This window comes from Podarcis melisellensis, assembly GCF_964234715.1.
Source record: "Podarcis melisellensis genome assembly, chromosome: 6".
In the NCBI taxonomy this organism is placed as follows: domain Eukaryota; kingdom Metazoa; phylum Chordata; class Lepidosauria; order Squamata; family Lacertidae; genus Podarcis; species Podarcis melisellensis.
The window spans coordinates 59,840,750-59,856,005 of NC_138538.1; the positions used below are offsets into that span (position 1 = coordinate 59,840,750).

The window sequence follows — 15,256 nt, forward strand, 5'->3', positions numbered from 1 at the left end:
ATAAGAGGACATTACTTCCATAAGTAAAACTATGAAGTCAGTAACTGAGCTCGCTCTTTCAGCAACTCGTTCCACAAGTGCTGATGTAGGCTTAGAGACACAGTGCATTCCCCTCTTATTTTAGCTCTTATGAAATGGACTTGACTTTAAACAACAGTTAAGACTTTCCAGGTGGCAACAAAGCTGACAAAAGTGAAATTGCCAACGGTAGTTGTGCTGAAATATTAAGAGACTTTTTATACCTCTCTTCATACCGGGAAAAGCAAAAATGCTTTATGGTTGGAAGAAGTGAGAGAAAGAAGACAAGGGAAATGACAGCAATGACCACTGTTTATATTCCTCACGAACAGCAAGATGAAAATGCTACAAACATTTAGCTCTGAATTGGGGAGAGGGACAGTGATGTAAGTGTTCCTAGGGAACAATATTCTTATTCTGTTGAAGGAGGTGAGCCAAGACACTTAAGCTCCAGAGAACCTTTAGCACAGGAAGCTATTTATCATAACAAGCTTGGTTGAGACTGCTCCCCATACTGAACCAATTAGAGTAGCTTATTTCGTCATACTTCATAACTTGCAATGATAGGTTTCCAAGCCTGGCACAGTGCAGTAATTGAATTTTGATCAAACACACATGGCCCATAACCCACTATGTGAAACTTTCAGAGCAGTTCGCAGCTTTTAAATATCCAGTCAACTTGTTGCCAAAAGTACAGGATGTACTTGATGCAAGGGAGGGAGAGAATGAATGAGCTGGAACTTGGTACATCTGTAAAACAACATTTTTTTGTTTGACTTCTCCTCTTGCTTTTAAAGAGCAGTCAGGAAAGGGATGCTGAATCTGAGGTCATTTCTTCCTGCCTTTACTTTTATGTTCGCACATACGCTTTTCGGAGTTTTTATGCAATTTGTATTAAGTCCATTGTGCAGTAATTCATGATGCATTCTCCATAATTTATGTCCATTGTTTATTCTTATTTAACAAAATAATTTAAAAGCAAAGTCACTGTCCTATTCTTGTCAGGGCTATGGTTATTGTCAAAACCATGGCCTGTGTATGATGAAGCTGTCTTCTGCTTTTTGGCATGGGCAGAGACAACGAGACAACTGATGACACAGATGCTTCCATCAAATCATGTCCTTTGAAGGCAGACCCCTTCCATTAGTTATTGTTCCGCTGAACTCTGGAAGAAATCAAAGTATTAAATGATTAATTCCTGTCACTGGGAAAGCATGAGTGGTTGTATAGCTTCCATGAATGAAAGACAGTTTGTGAAGCTGCCTCTTGTCCCACAGGAACCCAGAGCACAATAGTAGCCTCTTGAGTCCCCTCTGCAACAGCACAGTCAAACACACATCCCCCTCAAAGCCTGAACAACAGCTGCCCCCATTTGCAGCAAGAATGGAGCTTGGATTTTCTTCACTTTTGTTCTCCTTTCTGCTCCCTTTCATAGGACTAAAATTCTATAAGGCTGGTTATAGGATAGACATGAGCTGCATCTTCTCTTCCAACCATACCTTTTATCTATGTTCATTCCCAGGGCTTGTCATCGGGATACTACTGTACGACACAGCTGCTGCTGGAGACCCATGGGTGGCAGCTAGGTTAGCTGACTTCTGAGCCTCTTCCTCTTTGCTCTACGTCAATCTATAGCTTAAAGCAGGGATAGCCACTGTGGTGTCTCCAGATATTGCTGGACTCTAGTGAGCATGACCAATGGCCAGGGATGATATGAGCTGTAGTCCGGTAACATCTGGAGGGTACATGCTGACAAACTCTGACTTAAAGTATAGCTAAGCACATTAAACTATTGCATACCCTAGAGATAAACACCAGTAGCAGCAAAATGCATATGTGAGCTAGTAGACAGCTATAAATCACCTACTTCTTGTCACCTGGTTGTGAACCAGCAAGGAAATAGACACATTTCAATAGCAAACTTTTATACACTGGAAAACAATGCAAATGAATGGTATCCTTGGTACGATTTGTAATTGCAGGATACAAATACATTCTGATCGCTTGAAGTTGCAAACTTGCATGCCTGCAAACTTACAATACAGAAGTTTAATATGGAAGTCATTTAATATGATCCTGAGAAATATCTGTCGGCTGTTTTCAACTGTATTGGGAAACCACATGGCACCAACTGAGCCAAAGAACTCACTGGCTTAGCACAAATGAGCAAATGTGTGGGCTCCTGGTGAAATCCGTCACTGTGCTCCTCCCCAGTCATTTTGCACCTGCCATAAGATGTGGTCTGGCTTAGGGTGCCATCTGAACCTGGGCTCATGATTTAGCTCTCCCTGACAAACCATGAGCTGTAAAAACCATAGGACAAACCTTAGTTTCAGTTTGTGATTTGTCTAGAGACAGCTAAGTCATGAGCTTGAGTTTGAATGCTAAGCCAAACCACAGCTTAGCACAGCAGCAAATCAAGTAGGGAGGAGCAAAGTGGCCATGATCTCTTCCCTGGGAGCTGCCACATTTTTATTAAGCCATGCTTTGCCGTAACATGATATGTGAACCAGACTACCAGGTGGTACATGAGTCCCATGTGTGTTTTCAAGCCTTCCCCCTATTTCATATAAAATGTGCCTTTTCTCAGTGCAGAAGACAGACCTGTCAGGAACATAGGATGTCACTCTAGAAAACTATAATTTTTATGGCTAGTTTGCTTCAGTTGTCTCATGCGCCTGTTTGGGGGTAAAGGTACCATGAGGATATGAAGGTTAGCAGTACCAGCATGCTCAGTTAAAGGATCTCAGGTGACTGGGCTGGAAAGGATACCTGCTTGAGATCTTTAACTGACAAACTTTCCTTCAGAGCTGCTGCCAGAGTAGACAATATTTGTGAAGATGAACCAATGCCAGTTCATCTATATGCCAGTTTCACGCATATAAACAGCTCTATTTTTGATTGCAGAAAATATATATAGGGTTTGAAGGTCTGGAGGCAGCCAAGTCATGAGCCCTTTCAGGTGCCACACATATACATGTGTTGGAGTAAGAGCCAGGGTATTGGTATATTAATTATGAAACTAAATCAAATTCAGAGCACAGTCGTTTTCCATGCTATTTCTTAATTTTATTTTTGCTAGTGGGAAAACTTAAAAATGAACGTGATCCCAATTTGATTGCTGTGTTACTGAACAATTCAGTTGTAGATTTAAAGTACATGTTGCAAACTTCTTCAAAATGGGATTTATATAGTAATTATACTAATGGAAGACAATCTTTGAAATTGTCGAATAGTCTAGAAACTTGATGCATCAACACAGCAGTGGACAATACTATATAGGCTTTCCTTGTAGGCTAAACACAGACAGGATCAGTGCTGAGCTTATAACCTGACCTTTGCAATGCACTTGTTTCAAGAGGAATAAGGTATTTGGTTATGGGGTTTGGCTCCACCTGCAGGAAAGAGGAGGCAAAATGTGGGGTAACTAAACATTGCTTTTGCCAAAAACTGCATCTTGCTGTCTTTTCAAGTGAGATCCACCAATATTGGCTTGGTTCACTGTGGAGAAGGTAATGAACAGCCTCCTCTGCCACTGTTAAGAAGAGAATCACATCGTTTCTACCTTCTGCAAACCACAACACAAATGAGAGTTTGGAGTCTTTGCACTGCTGTGTGTTCTTATCACAGGTGAGGGGAAGTTGCATGTGATGAGTGAATGGAGTTTTGAACACTAAAAAGAGATACTCTTGCATTAGTTACAAAATTCCCTAGAATTTGTAGGGGGTTGGTTACAAAAAGATCATGGAACTGTGCAGTTATTCTGGTTTTCTGTTACATAACAGGAAACAAGCATTCAACTCCTCTGTGCCATGCATACTTCATTTTACAAGAGTAATAGTTATTAATCAATTAAAGAAATTTTAACATACCCAAATCAAGGCACTTACTGGCATGTTTAAGGGTATATTTGTGGTTTTCTGAATGTCTCATTAGAAATACTCAGTCTGGTAAGTCTTGCTCCATAATAATCTATGATGTAACTAGAGCCATCAGAAGGTCCAACGATCTAAAAGAGAAAGCATTACAATATATATATATATATATATATATATATATATATATATATATATATATCATTTTGAACAAAAATAAAACAAAATACAATTTTGAACAGTATATATGAAAAAGAATCTATTAAAACCATTACCCTAGCCCAGCAAGACATAAAACCTCTAATTAGAGCTAAAACTACTTATTAGAGCTTATTATTCCAAAACAAATATGACTGGAATTCTCTTTTAAATGTTAGTTGGGTGACTCATTTATATACTCTCCCTGCCCAGAACCCAAGAATGTTTACAGGCAGTCACTCATCCAGGCACTAACCAGACTGAGACCTGCTTAGTTTCAGTCAGGTGGTGGGCGCATGAATCTTTAGGTGCAGCTGGGACTTAGAAGCAAACAAAAGCCACAAGATTCCTACAGGAGAATATGCAGTAGCATGTATAAATTGTTACAACACGGCTGACGTTTTCTGAAGTTTCAACAATAGTGTGGAAATCACATTACCTTTACATGTGAATACTGACACATATATTTCCACAAACATCTGTGTTTAAGAAATTCAGAAACACTGTTTTGTGTTTAAAAGAACCAGCTCTTCAAGTGTCAAGCACAATCAAATGTTTTTACTAAGCAACAGTTTCAGCAACCATTTAAGGCCATTTAGGAAGTAAATACATTGTGCCAAAATAATCTGGAAACATTCCCTTTGGTAAACATCCTTCTCATCCTCAACTTTCTTTAAATTAATATAAAAGCTGACCTAACTAAAAATCTGATCTTTGCACTAAAATGTTTAATTGACAGGTGTTTACAATTCATCCCAGAAACCTCACAAATTCATTTATACCTATGATGGCAACATGCAGTTTCAAGCACACTGTTGTAATGGATTAAGTTCAGTACAGTGGTGCCTCGCAAGACGAAATTAATTTGTTCCGCAAGTCTTTTCGTCTTGCGAGTTTTTCGTCTTGCGAAGCACGGTTTCCCATAGGAATGCATTAAAAATCAATTAATGCGTTCCTATGGAAACAGCCTTCAGACCAGGTCCGGGGACAGTCTGTCCCCCGACCTCTTCTGAAGGCCGGCGGGGGCGAAAGTCTTTGCTTCCCCCCCACCTCCCTTCCCAGGACAGCGGAGACTTCTCCGCTGTCCCGGGGCGATCTTAAAATGCTGGCAGGCGGCAGCGAAACCTTCGCTGCCGTCCCCCAGCATTTTAAAAGCCCCCGGGACAGCGGAGGACTTCTCCGCTGTCCGGGGCGATCTTAAAATGCTGGCGGGTGGCAGCGCTGCCGCCCGCCAGCATTTTAAAATCGCCCCGGGACAGCGGAGGAATTCTCCGCTGTCCCGGGGCGATTTAAAAGCCCCCGGGAAGGCAGGCAGGGGGGACAAAGACTTTTGCCCCCCCGCCCGCCTTCAGAAGAGGTCCTGCTATTGCAGTCGTTAAGAGTCGTCAACAGGCTCATCACAGCTATCTGCCAATCACCCATTCCCACCACCCTTCTGAGTAATACCCCTCCCCACCTTCTCACTATATAGAAGGGTCTGGTAACTTCTGTTTCAGTGTATCTGAAGAAGTGTGCATGCACACGAAAGCTCATACCAAGAACTAACTTAGTTGGTCTTTAAGGTGCTACTGGAAGGAATTTTTTTTGTATTTCTATATTGTATAAAACTTCCACAAACATGTATTTCTTCCTTTGTAATGGCAAACTGAGAAAAGTGTCAATACATGAAATTATTCTGCCAAAACTCCTCTTGAATCCATGAGTATTATATTTCTGGCATACAATAATTTTAAACCTTGAAAGTTATTTTTAATCATTAGCTGGCAGGTCCAAAACTCATCTATTCTAAGCCCCACTGCTAAAAACAAACAAACCCCACAAACCCTTCCTGTATTTTAAGCCAGAGAACTGTAATCACTGGCAGTTAACGTCCAAAAATTAATAAACTACCTTCCAAGTGTCAAAAACAGAGTGGAAATGTCTATAACTATGCTTCATAGCAACTTAATTGTTTGGTCCTGAAGTTTAAGTTCTATCTGCCACCCCAGGATTCCTTACCTACCCTACTAGTATTACACCTCTATGTTTTATGATATTGTGGTTCAAGAAGAGGTGTGGAATTTGAGGGTAGAGCAAATCCCTTCAAATGAATGGAAGTTGTTTCTATTTTAGCTGTAAGGCACCCTGAGTCCCTGTCAGGAAAAAAGGCAAAGTATATATATAAAAATATTAATATTATAATACGTTGTTTGTCTTTAAATTTTTAACAACATGGTTGGATCTGATTGGTTTTTGAACTTATTTTCTGGGTCCTGGGGGGCTGTACAGGAGTAGATCGTATGAACAAAAGTTTGGTTCCAGGAAGCCATGATTCTTATTATGCCTAGGTCAAATATTTTAAGGAGAAAGCATAATTGGATACAGGGATAATTCTTCCTACAATTCTAACTTTGAGATAAACACAGTGATGGGCCCTATATCTTCCTCTGAAGATGTGTGTCTGGATGGTTGACAGCTCACTGATAGCAGCACCAACGGGACTGCAGATGAGCAAATTATGGTTCTCCCAATTCTAATTAAAAACAAGGTAACATAGAGGATTTATCACTGTGATCCGTTCAAACCTGTGCTGGAACAATACAGATTTTGTTGTTTAATTGGGACTGGAATAAAATATTACTTTCATCTATTTCTGTTTTGGGGTAGCTTTTGATTGTACAAGTTTCCTGTTCAGAGTTTAAGAGTTACCTATTTCTCTGTTAATTAAACCAGGAAGCAACTGTTCAAGGAAAAGTGCTCCAGTTACAAACTATGGCATGAAAGGGGAGTGTAAGATATGAACTGGGTACTCAAGTTTGTGGTGAGTGATGTCTTCACCCGTTTTCCACTAATTGCTCGGGTGTGTGCCTTTGTACTATATACTTGTTACATTACAAGTTTATTTTTATGTTAACGGATATTTTCTTCCCTGTTTAGAGATAGAAGCCTTTGTTTGGGGCAATTAGTTTGAGAAAGGAGAGTACAATCTTAGCTAGGAACCAGGTGGTTTCAAGGATCTTCTTCCAGGCTTGGGCAGAATTTATAACATAGTTCTGATAAGGAAAGCTGAAAGACTCAGAGCTGAAAGTAAAGGAAGAGGCACAAATTTTAAATATTGGGTCAAGGCCTAAAGTAATTAAAGAGTAATTTTAATGAGCAAAGTATTCGGATTGTGTCAGATGAGAGGGGCTCTATATTAGTGAAACTCATACGGAAGTGGACTTTACCAAGGAGGGGGCTTCTTTCTCTCTCCTGATATTTTCTTACATTTAGCTTAATTGGCATCCCCCTCCTCAACAGCACATTCCCTGAAGGCATGCTAGCTTGGTGATGTGGGGAGATGGAGAGTAGGTTGTCTGTTTGCTAAGACGAGGAAACGTGCTTCCAGGAGTAGCTTCATAGTTTTTCTAGGGTTTTTCCTTTTACATTCTATTTTTTATTTCCCCTAAACCTTATGAATTATTTTAGCTAAATATTTCCAACAGAAACCAGTAGCCCTTACCATAGCAATTCTTGTAGATATAAACCTTTGCTTAATATTTTCCAAATTTAAAGTCATTTATTTACTCATTATTCCGTAAAGCCCTTAATTCTATCTCAATATTTGGGAAACACATATCTATGTATCATACATTTAATTTACTTGCTTTAAAATCTTAAGTAACTTAAGTAGCCCCATTAAGTAACTTAAGTAGCCCCATTATTACATCTATTGTAGTATGATCACTTTTATGTAACTTTCTGTTTATTCATCTCATGCTTTCGCCATTTTAAATGGATATTTACAATTTCTCACAATGTGCCAGTTATTTAGTCTTAATACATTTTAAAATTTACTTTCTTTTTGTGTGGTTCTGGCTCTTCAGTCACATAGAAATATGCTCGGTGGAGCATATTAATACAAATTGAATATAGAACCTGTTACTCATACTTGCTATTACATGTCAACCAAGAGAGCATGATGTCAAGAAATAGTGAATATCAGTCAGATAGGTAAAGGTTAAGTCAACATTTTTAGCCGGCTGTTCAAGCTGAAATACATGGAGGCTAAATCAGCTCATATGATTTGGCAGTGCTTGGTTTAGATCACATACCAAAACATGCATTTTGAGACTAGCAGATACTGTGGCTTTATCTTTGTGGTTTTCAACTATATACAGACAACTCCCCATTTATGCAGGGGTTGCATTCCAAGCACTGTGCGTGTTGGCGGGATGCAAGTAAGTCCACCCTACCCCCTTCCAGAGCTGAAAATGGTGTGCGCATCAGCAGTCGCGCATGGCTTGAATGTGTGCAAATGGGGAGTTACATACTATGTATGTAACATAGGTTATAAGTAAAAATGAGGTGGCATGGGTCTATAAGCTGACTAATACTACAACAATGGAAAGCAAAATCCTCCCAATTATGGAAGACCGGCCTCAGAACAAAACAATCTGAATATGTAGTTTTTAATAAATAAAAGAAATCTGAAATCTAGGAACCTCTCTCACACACTTTTCTGGACTGCCAGGCTTCATATATTTTATTAGTGTTTTCCCCTCCTCTCCACCCACCTCCCACATGATTTCACTTTTCCCAGCAGTGACTAAGGTATGGAAAAAATGTGTTCCAGGGGCCTCTTTCAGAAATGATACAAATATTTCATTGTTATATAACTCCTACTATTCAAAAATAAATTAAATGTTAATAAACTAGAGCTGATAGAATAAAAAAATTTGTAAAACACATTCTTTAAAAAACAGAATAGCCCTATAGCAAACTGCTTTTGAAACTGAGGAAAGTTTTAAAAGCAGTTATTGACATGGCATGGGAATCAGCTGTTCAAATGGGGGGAAAGAAGAATTCTGCTGGGCTAGCACAAGTCCCTTGCGGAAATCTAAGTAGCTTTTTGGATCCTAGCCAATGTCTTTTATTCTGATGTTGCAAGCTTACCTGCATTGAAATCAGAATGAAGTCTATTAAACTACCGATTCCACAAAATCCTACTGTGCAGAACTTTAATAAACCTGTGAATTAAGTGACAATCATACATTGAAGAGCATAAAAAGGTTTAGAGTGTTAGTTTTTAGACAACGATATATTTTCCTTCATAAAACATCTTTCAATTCCTTAGAAGCCCTTGAGTATTATCCTGAAGAATAATATGTGTAACCAAGTAGTCATTTTTCAGTGCTTAGTTTACACACACACACACACCCCTAACTAGAATTTTTGTAGGGAAGAGAACTGGCTTTGACTGGTACACTACAATTAGCAAAATACTGTGGGTAACTTGGAATGGCCACAAACACACACAGGGTGATATCCAACTAAGTAAAGAGTTAGACCCATTGAAATCAATAGACTTAAGTGACTTAAATTCATTTATGTTAATTGGTCTACTCTAAGTATGACAGCAGATATTACCCCCAGGCTATAAATTTAGACAGCTACATGTAAATGACTTCAGTACAGAAAGTATAAGGGGGCAAGAAAACCCTCTAAATTGATTGGTAGGGACTTGCTCCATGATATGATGGAAGATGGCCGTTGAGAATTTTATATTTATTTAATGCTAGGAATTCGTTTGATGCTGTGGCCAGGTCCCTGTCCAAACAGCTTCCAATTCAAGACAAAAGTGATAAAAAAGAACAGTGTTAATATAGTAGCAATGTTGTAGCAATTTAGGAAAGATTTGGAACAAACTACATTTGCTTACAAAGGAGAGCAGAATATTTGTAAGCGTTGTAATAATACACTGGAGTCACAGAACTGTCTATTTGTCTAACATGAAGAAGAATGACAGACTTAATGGGTTGCTATTCCATTGGGAAAAACCAAAATGACACTCTATAATCTGAATAGGTTTCATTCCAAATGGGTACATGAGGATTGCTACACTTATAAAAATATGGGCAAATAAATAATTAAAACATCTTTAGCCAAGCATATAAAAGCACAGGCACCACTCCTGCCAACAGTGTCTCAAAACAGCAAGGCCAGCTACTACCAAAATATTTACTGGCAACAGGGAAAAAATGCAAAAATAACAGAAAAGCAACATGTGCCAATTCTTTAAAAGATACTTGTCTTCTACCTCTATAGCATTTTCTGCTGAGGCAACAGTCAGGGAAGTCTTCCTGTAGAGCTGCTTACATTTTAGGGACCTGACAGGCGCCTTATATGCCCAAGTACTGATGTCTGGCAGTACATTTCATGCCAAGACGGAAAAGCTTTTCTAATGTGGAGTAGTCATTTTGTGAAGACAAAAACCATGATAAAATGCCTCTAAGAGATTTTTTTATGATTCCACACAAGTTAATATCTCTGAAATGTCTACTAACCTATTTTCTAAGCCTATGATATTCACATGTGAATGAATTCTCTTTTTTTAAAAAAGTTTCTTGGACTGGTAGATATTTTCCCAGACCCTTCTCAGTTTTGTTGTGTATGTTTGATAGGGTGCTGCCAATCATTTTGATTGCTGGTATCAATTGGGACAACACTGATTTATCCTGACTTCATCTCAAGCCATGAAGAATCCTAGAAGGAACAAACACAAACACACACACACACACACACTTGCTCCATCAACTCCTTTTAACTCCTTGTCCTTAGTGAAGCATATGAGTGGGTGTTGTCAATCACATTGGCTGTTTTTGTTGTCTTTTACCCTGATTCTTTTCAAAAGTCCTATTTATTTGGATAAATGAGTATACAACCATAGCCTCAACACACTAAACTCAGTGGCATTTACTCCTCAGCAAGCATGCATAGTATCAGGCAGATTGCTATACTAAAACCATGATTTTTTTTTACCAAGTTATGAATGTTTTCAGACAAAGCCTAAGCCAAATGACTTCTACCAGATCACATTGAGGATCAAATACCACCTCATATTTCTTAGTAACTACAGTATTAAGACTGTGGAATACTCTAATTTTACAGGGTATACAGCCAAGAAGGGTATCAAAATGACAAAAGTAGTTTAAATTTGGGAGCAGGGAAGAAAGGAGACAAGAAAGAGGATATTTAAAGCTATGTGATTAATGTTGATCCCTATGAGGATTATAGGCAAAATTGAGGGGCATATCATGTGAGTAAGTTTTCAGTGTGGTCAAGGGCAGGACAGACTAGGGGGCTAATGCCTGACTGATAATTCACTTAAGAAAGGCTGCTGAGGGCAAGAGGAAAAAGCCCAAGCATTTATTAAGTTCTCTTTTTGCTCTTTGATACACAGATGCCTAGGAAGCAGGCATGGCCTGTAAACATGGAATTCAATGGAGAAGCTTCACAATGTGATCTGAAATGGCAGGCTTGTGAAAAATATTTACTTTTAAAATACGGTGGTTGATTTGACTAGCCTACCAACTGAGTTTTAATGCTTATTCATATATACATGGCATAAATTTAGGTCGCAAATTGTACTCATTACTTCACATTCTAGCTGTGATAAAAAATACACATACATCATAATCTTCAGTGTATCATCTTTGTTTACAGTATGAATGGCACCTGCTCTTAATACTGCCTTGATGCATAGTGAGCCATAGCGGTGGCCTAATACTAAGAAGATAAATCACTCACCTAATGCAGGATACCCTAGATAAAACCTATCTGCTCCCAGCCATCCAAGAAATAAAGACAGAGCCACTGCTACTTTGTAGGAGTAACCATTTCTAGAAACAGGAGAGAAATGTGGATGAAAACAATTTGTTAAATCAAACCACCTTGCCCCAGTGAGCAATCTGGCCGCTGAATTCTAAACCAACTGAAGTTTCCGAGCTGTCCTCAGAGGCAGCCCAATATAAAATGTTGCAGTAATCTAACCTATATGTCATCAGAGCATAGACAACAGAAGTTAGGCTACCTCTATCAAGATAAGGGCGCATTTGGGCCAGTAGCCAAAGCTGATGGAAGGCACTCCATGCCACTGAGGCCACCTGAGCCTCAAGGAACAGCAATGGAAGCTGTTCTACCTGCTCCTTCAGAGAGAGTGTAACCCCATCAAGAGCAGGCAACCTCTCATACATCCAGTCTAAGGAGTCACCCACTTAGCAGTGTCTAAGTCTCTGGATTGAGCTCCAGTTTCTTGGCTCTCATCCAGTCCATTAACAAGGCAAGACCTTAGTCCAGCACACCACTGCCACACCTGCAAATGGAAAGGAGAAGTAGAGCTGTGGGTTCTTAGCATATTGCTCACAACATACTCCAAACCTCTGGACGACCCCACTCAGTAGTTTCATGTATACGTTAAAACAGCATGGGGGATAAAATCAAACCCTAAGGACCGCAAAATGAAGCATCCACAGAGCCAAACAATGCTCCCCAAGCATCACCCTCTGAGAACAACCATCCAAGTAGGACTGGAACCACCACAAAGCAGTGCCACCCACCCACAACGTAGACAGCCACTCCAGAAGGATACCATGGCTGATGGTATTGAAAGTCGCTGAGAAGTACAGGAGAATTAACAGGAACATATTTTCCCTGTCTCTCTCCTGACAGAGGTAATCATACAAGGCGACCCAAGCAGTTTCTGTGCCAAAACTGGGCCTGAACCTTTTAGATGGGAAGCAGTTTTACTACAATTTCTTAAAACTGATGTGTTACTCGTCTACACTCTCCTGTCATAGAGCTGAGAAGGAAGAGGGCTAAATCACACTTCAGACTAAGGAGGTGGCTGAAGTATATGAACAATTTTATAATTAATTTAGCCAAGCTTTACAACAAGTGGTGGCATTATATATTGAACAAAAATATTCACTTACACGTTTCGACACTCTATAGGCTTGTAAAATCCAATTTCCTTTCCAGTAAATTGGGTTTCATTCCCAAATAAATTCTTGCAAGTAATATTTGGTGCTGGAAGACAGGCGACTGCGGGCAAAAAAAAAAAAGGCATTCTGCACTAAAATCCAGGGAAAGGCCTCAAATACAGAACAAGTGAAATAAATATATGCATGTTTTTTTCAAGACAGCTAATACTACACATAGAAGAATACAACTGTACTACAGATTTAATATAAAATATTTTCTGGAAAAAGTGGAAATATACAAGTTAAGTTTTCTGAATTAACATTATAAAGTAATGACTAGCATGATAAAATAGTTGAACAAATTTATTTGCACCTATGACACTAAGCTGTGCTAAACAAAACATATATGACAAGACCGTGAAGTACAAATTAACATAGACTATCAAGGTGCATAGAAGGTTGTGGACCAAAGATGTTCACATACCACTGTATATAAATATACCAATTATGCATTCAATTATAAATTGTGCCATACACAGTGTTACTGATCACCACTATACATGATCAGTATGGGGTGCGGGAACTAGTGTTTACCATGAACAGCATTTAGTCAAATAATATGCACCAGTGGTTAGACTAAAAGCATTCTATTGCCATACTCCTTACCATATGCAGTGTGATTTGTACAGTTCAAAGGTTCTTGTGTTTCATTGTCTATTTTAGGATCTTCACAAATATATGTTTGAATAATTAAGGAAAACAAATATAAACTGAACTCCCATGTTAAGTGTTCAACAATAACAACACAGTAAATTACGATAAATTGTTTTTATCTGCCTAAGATTTTACAGGCGGAAGTGGCCTGTTTTCCTTCTTATTACTAATATTTTGGGTATATAAACATATAAACTTTGTATTTGAAAAATGAAGTGCTTAACTAGGCTTTACAAGAGACACAGAGTTTCCTGGTATTTATCTATCTCTTCCTAATAATGTGAGACAAACAAAATGAAAGAGATCAGACAATCATATAATGGTTTAAATAAGCCAAAATCTGAGGAAGATTTTTGCTTGTACCCAGACAGCCCTTTGTATGAACTATAATTAAACCTATTCAGTATAGTTTCCCATTTTATCCAATCCAGGAAATGGCAGTTAGCAGTTTCATTACAAATTAAGACACTATTAAACTATGGTTTAAAAATATGTTATTTAAAACATGGTTTAATATCCTGGCTTTCTTGCTCTGCTAAAACAATTAAATGTTGTACTTTTATCCACAACAAAATACGACCCAGGAGACTCAGATAGGTGGCCCATTTGTTTAGAACAGGTGTGGGGAACCTGTGGATCTCTAGATGTTGCTAAACCACTGGCTGTGCTGGCTGAGGCTAACAGGAGTTGGAGTCCAACAACATCTGAAGAGCCAAACTCTCCATTCTTGAACTAGACTTTTTCTGCTTAATTTTATTAGCATTCCTTTAATCCAACACATCACAGACTCAAATAAAGTGATTGTACTACATGTTACCCCAAAACCATTTCAAAGACATCTTAGCACAGCGGCAGACAAAAGAGGGGTCACTACTCTTAACCCTTCCCCTACTTAGGGGTCCTATACCTTTTACTTAGGTTAAATATTTTTTCTACACCTGATCACTGCCTGATGTCAGAAGGTTTAAACATATATTTCCTTCCATATCTTGCCACTTTGTGGCTGCCACCTTTTTGTGTATGGCAGAGCTACTGTGCCCCTTAAGACTACAAAAGATTCAACAGGTGTAGCTTCTGCCCAGCATGCAGCTGAAGTGGTGCGAAGGCCTCACCGGGTGTTTTAAATCGCAGGAGCTCTGCCGAGAAAAGGGGCAGCCCCACGGCCCTCCCCAACCCATTGCAAGGCCCATCACCATGGCAACCAGGCGCTGCCTCCGCGCAGCTTCAGGATATTGGCCGACTCTCAGGTCTTCGCACTTCAGAGAAGGGTCGGCGCCCGCCGCGCCCTGCGCCGCGAGACAAGCCAAGCACAAGGTTCCCAAGGACCAGAGCGCGATCACACCGCCTTTTTTCCTCTTGTTCCCTGACAGCGGCATCTCCTGCCAGGCGGCCATGTTGGAAAACGAGCCCCCTGGTCAGCTGACGTTTTCGCCCTATCTAGTAGCGTCGACGCCTCTCTCAAAGGGCTCCGGGCCTCGAAATGGGGCGGAAGAAGCAGCGCTGTTCTTTCAGGGAAGCCTTCATTTTCCCATAGCAAAGATGGCTTCCCGTTCCTTATAATTTCCAATGCGGTTGAAGGCAGAAAGCGCCCGCTCTCCTCCCCGGTAAACAGACAGGCGGCGAAATGGGAAGTCGGGTGCCTTTTGAAAAGATGGATGCGAGAGGAAGCTCGGCTGCCCTTACTTAAGATGGATCCTTTTGAAGCGCGGAAACTTGACTAAAGTGTTCAGT

The 15,256-nt window shown here is 39.7% G+C and overlaps 1 protein-coding gene across 1 annotated transcript; it reads right to left on the reverse strand.

Annotated features, from left to right (window-relative positions):
- Positions 1-312: 312 nt before the first annotated feature.
- Positions 313-15,045, reverse strand: TM2D1 (TM2 domain containing 1). The gene is made up of 7 exons (XM_081916526.1): positions 14,755-15,045; positions 13,478-13,547; positions 12,824-12,932; positions 11,640-11,731; positions 9,006-9,079; positions 3,909-4,027; positions 313-1,183 (listed from the first exon to the last, which is right to left on the reverse strand). Exons 1-6 carry the CDS (start codon positions 14,917-14,919, stop codon positions 3,917-3,919), a joined length of 621 nt encoding a protein of 206 aa, XP_081772652.1. The 5' UTR covers positions 14,920-15,045; the 3' UTR covers positions 313-1,183; positions 3,909-3,916.
- Positions 15,046-15,256: the final 211 nt, after the last annotated feature.

What these genes read in the sequence shown, in the direction of transcription:
- TM2D1 (XM_081916526.1), bottom strand. Translation starts at nt 14,919, where the DNA reads ATGGCCGCCTGGCAGGAGATGCCGCTGTCAGGGAACAAGAGGAAAAAA. An exon ending in TACAAATCACACTGCATATG is followed by an intron (nt 12,933 to 13,477) that starts GTAAGGAGTATG and finishes TTTTGCCCGCAG; the next exon opens with TCGCCTGTCTTCCAGCACCA. An exon ending in TCATTCTGATTTCAATGCAG is followed by an intron (nt 4,028 to 9,005) that starts GTAAGCTTGCAA and finishes TTTCTCTTTTAG; the next exon opens with ATCGTTGGACCTTCTGATGG.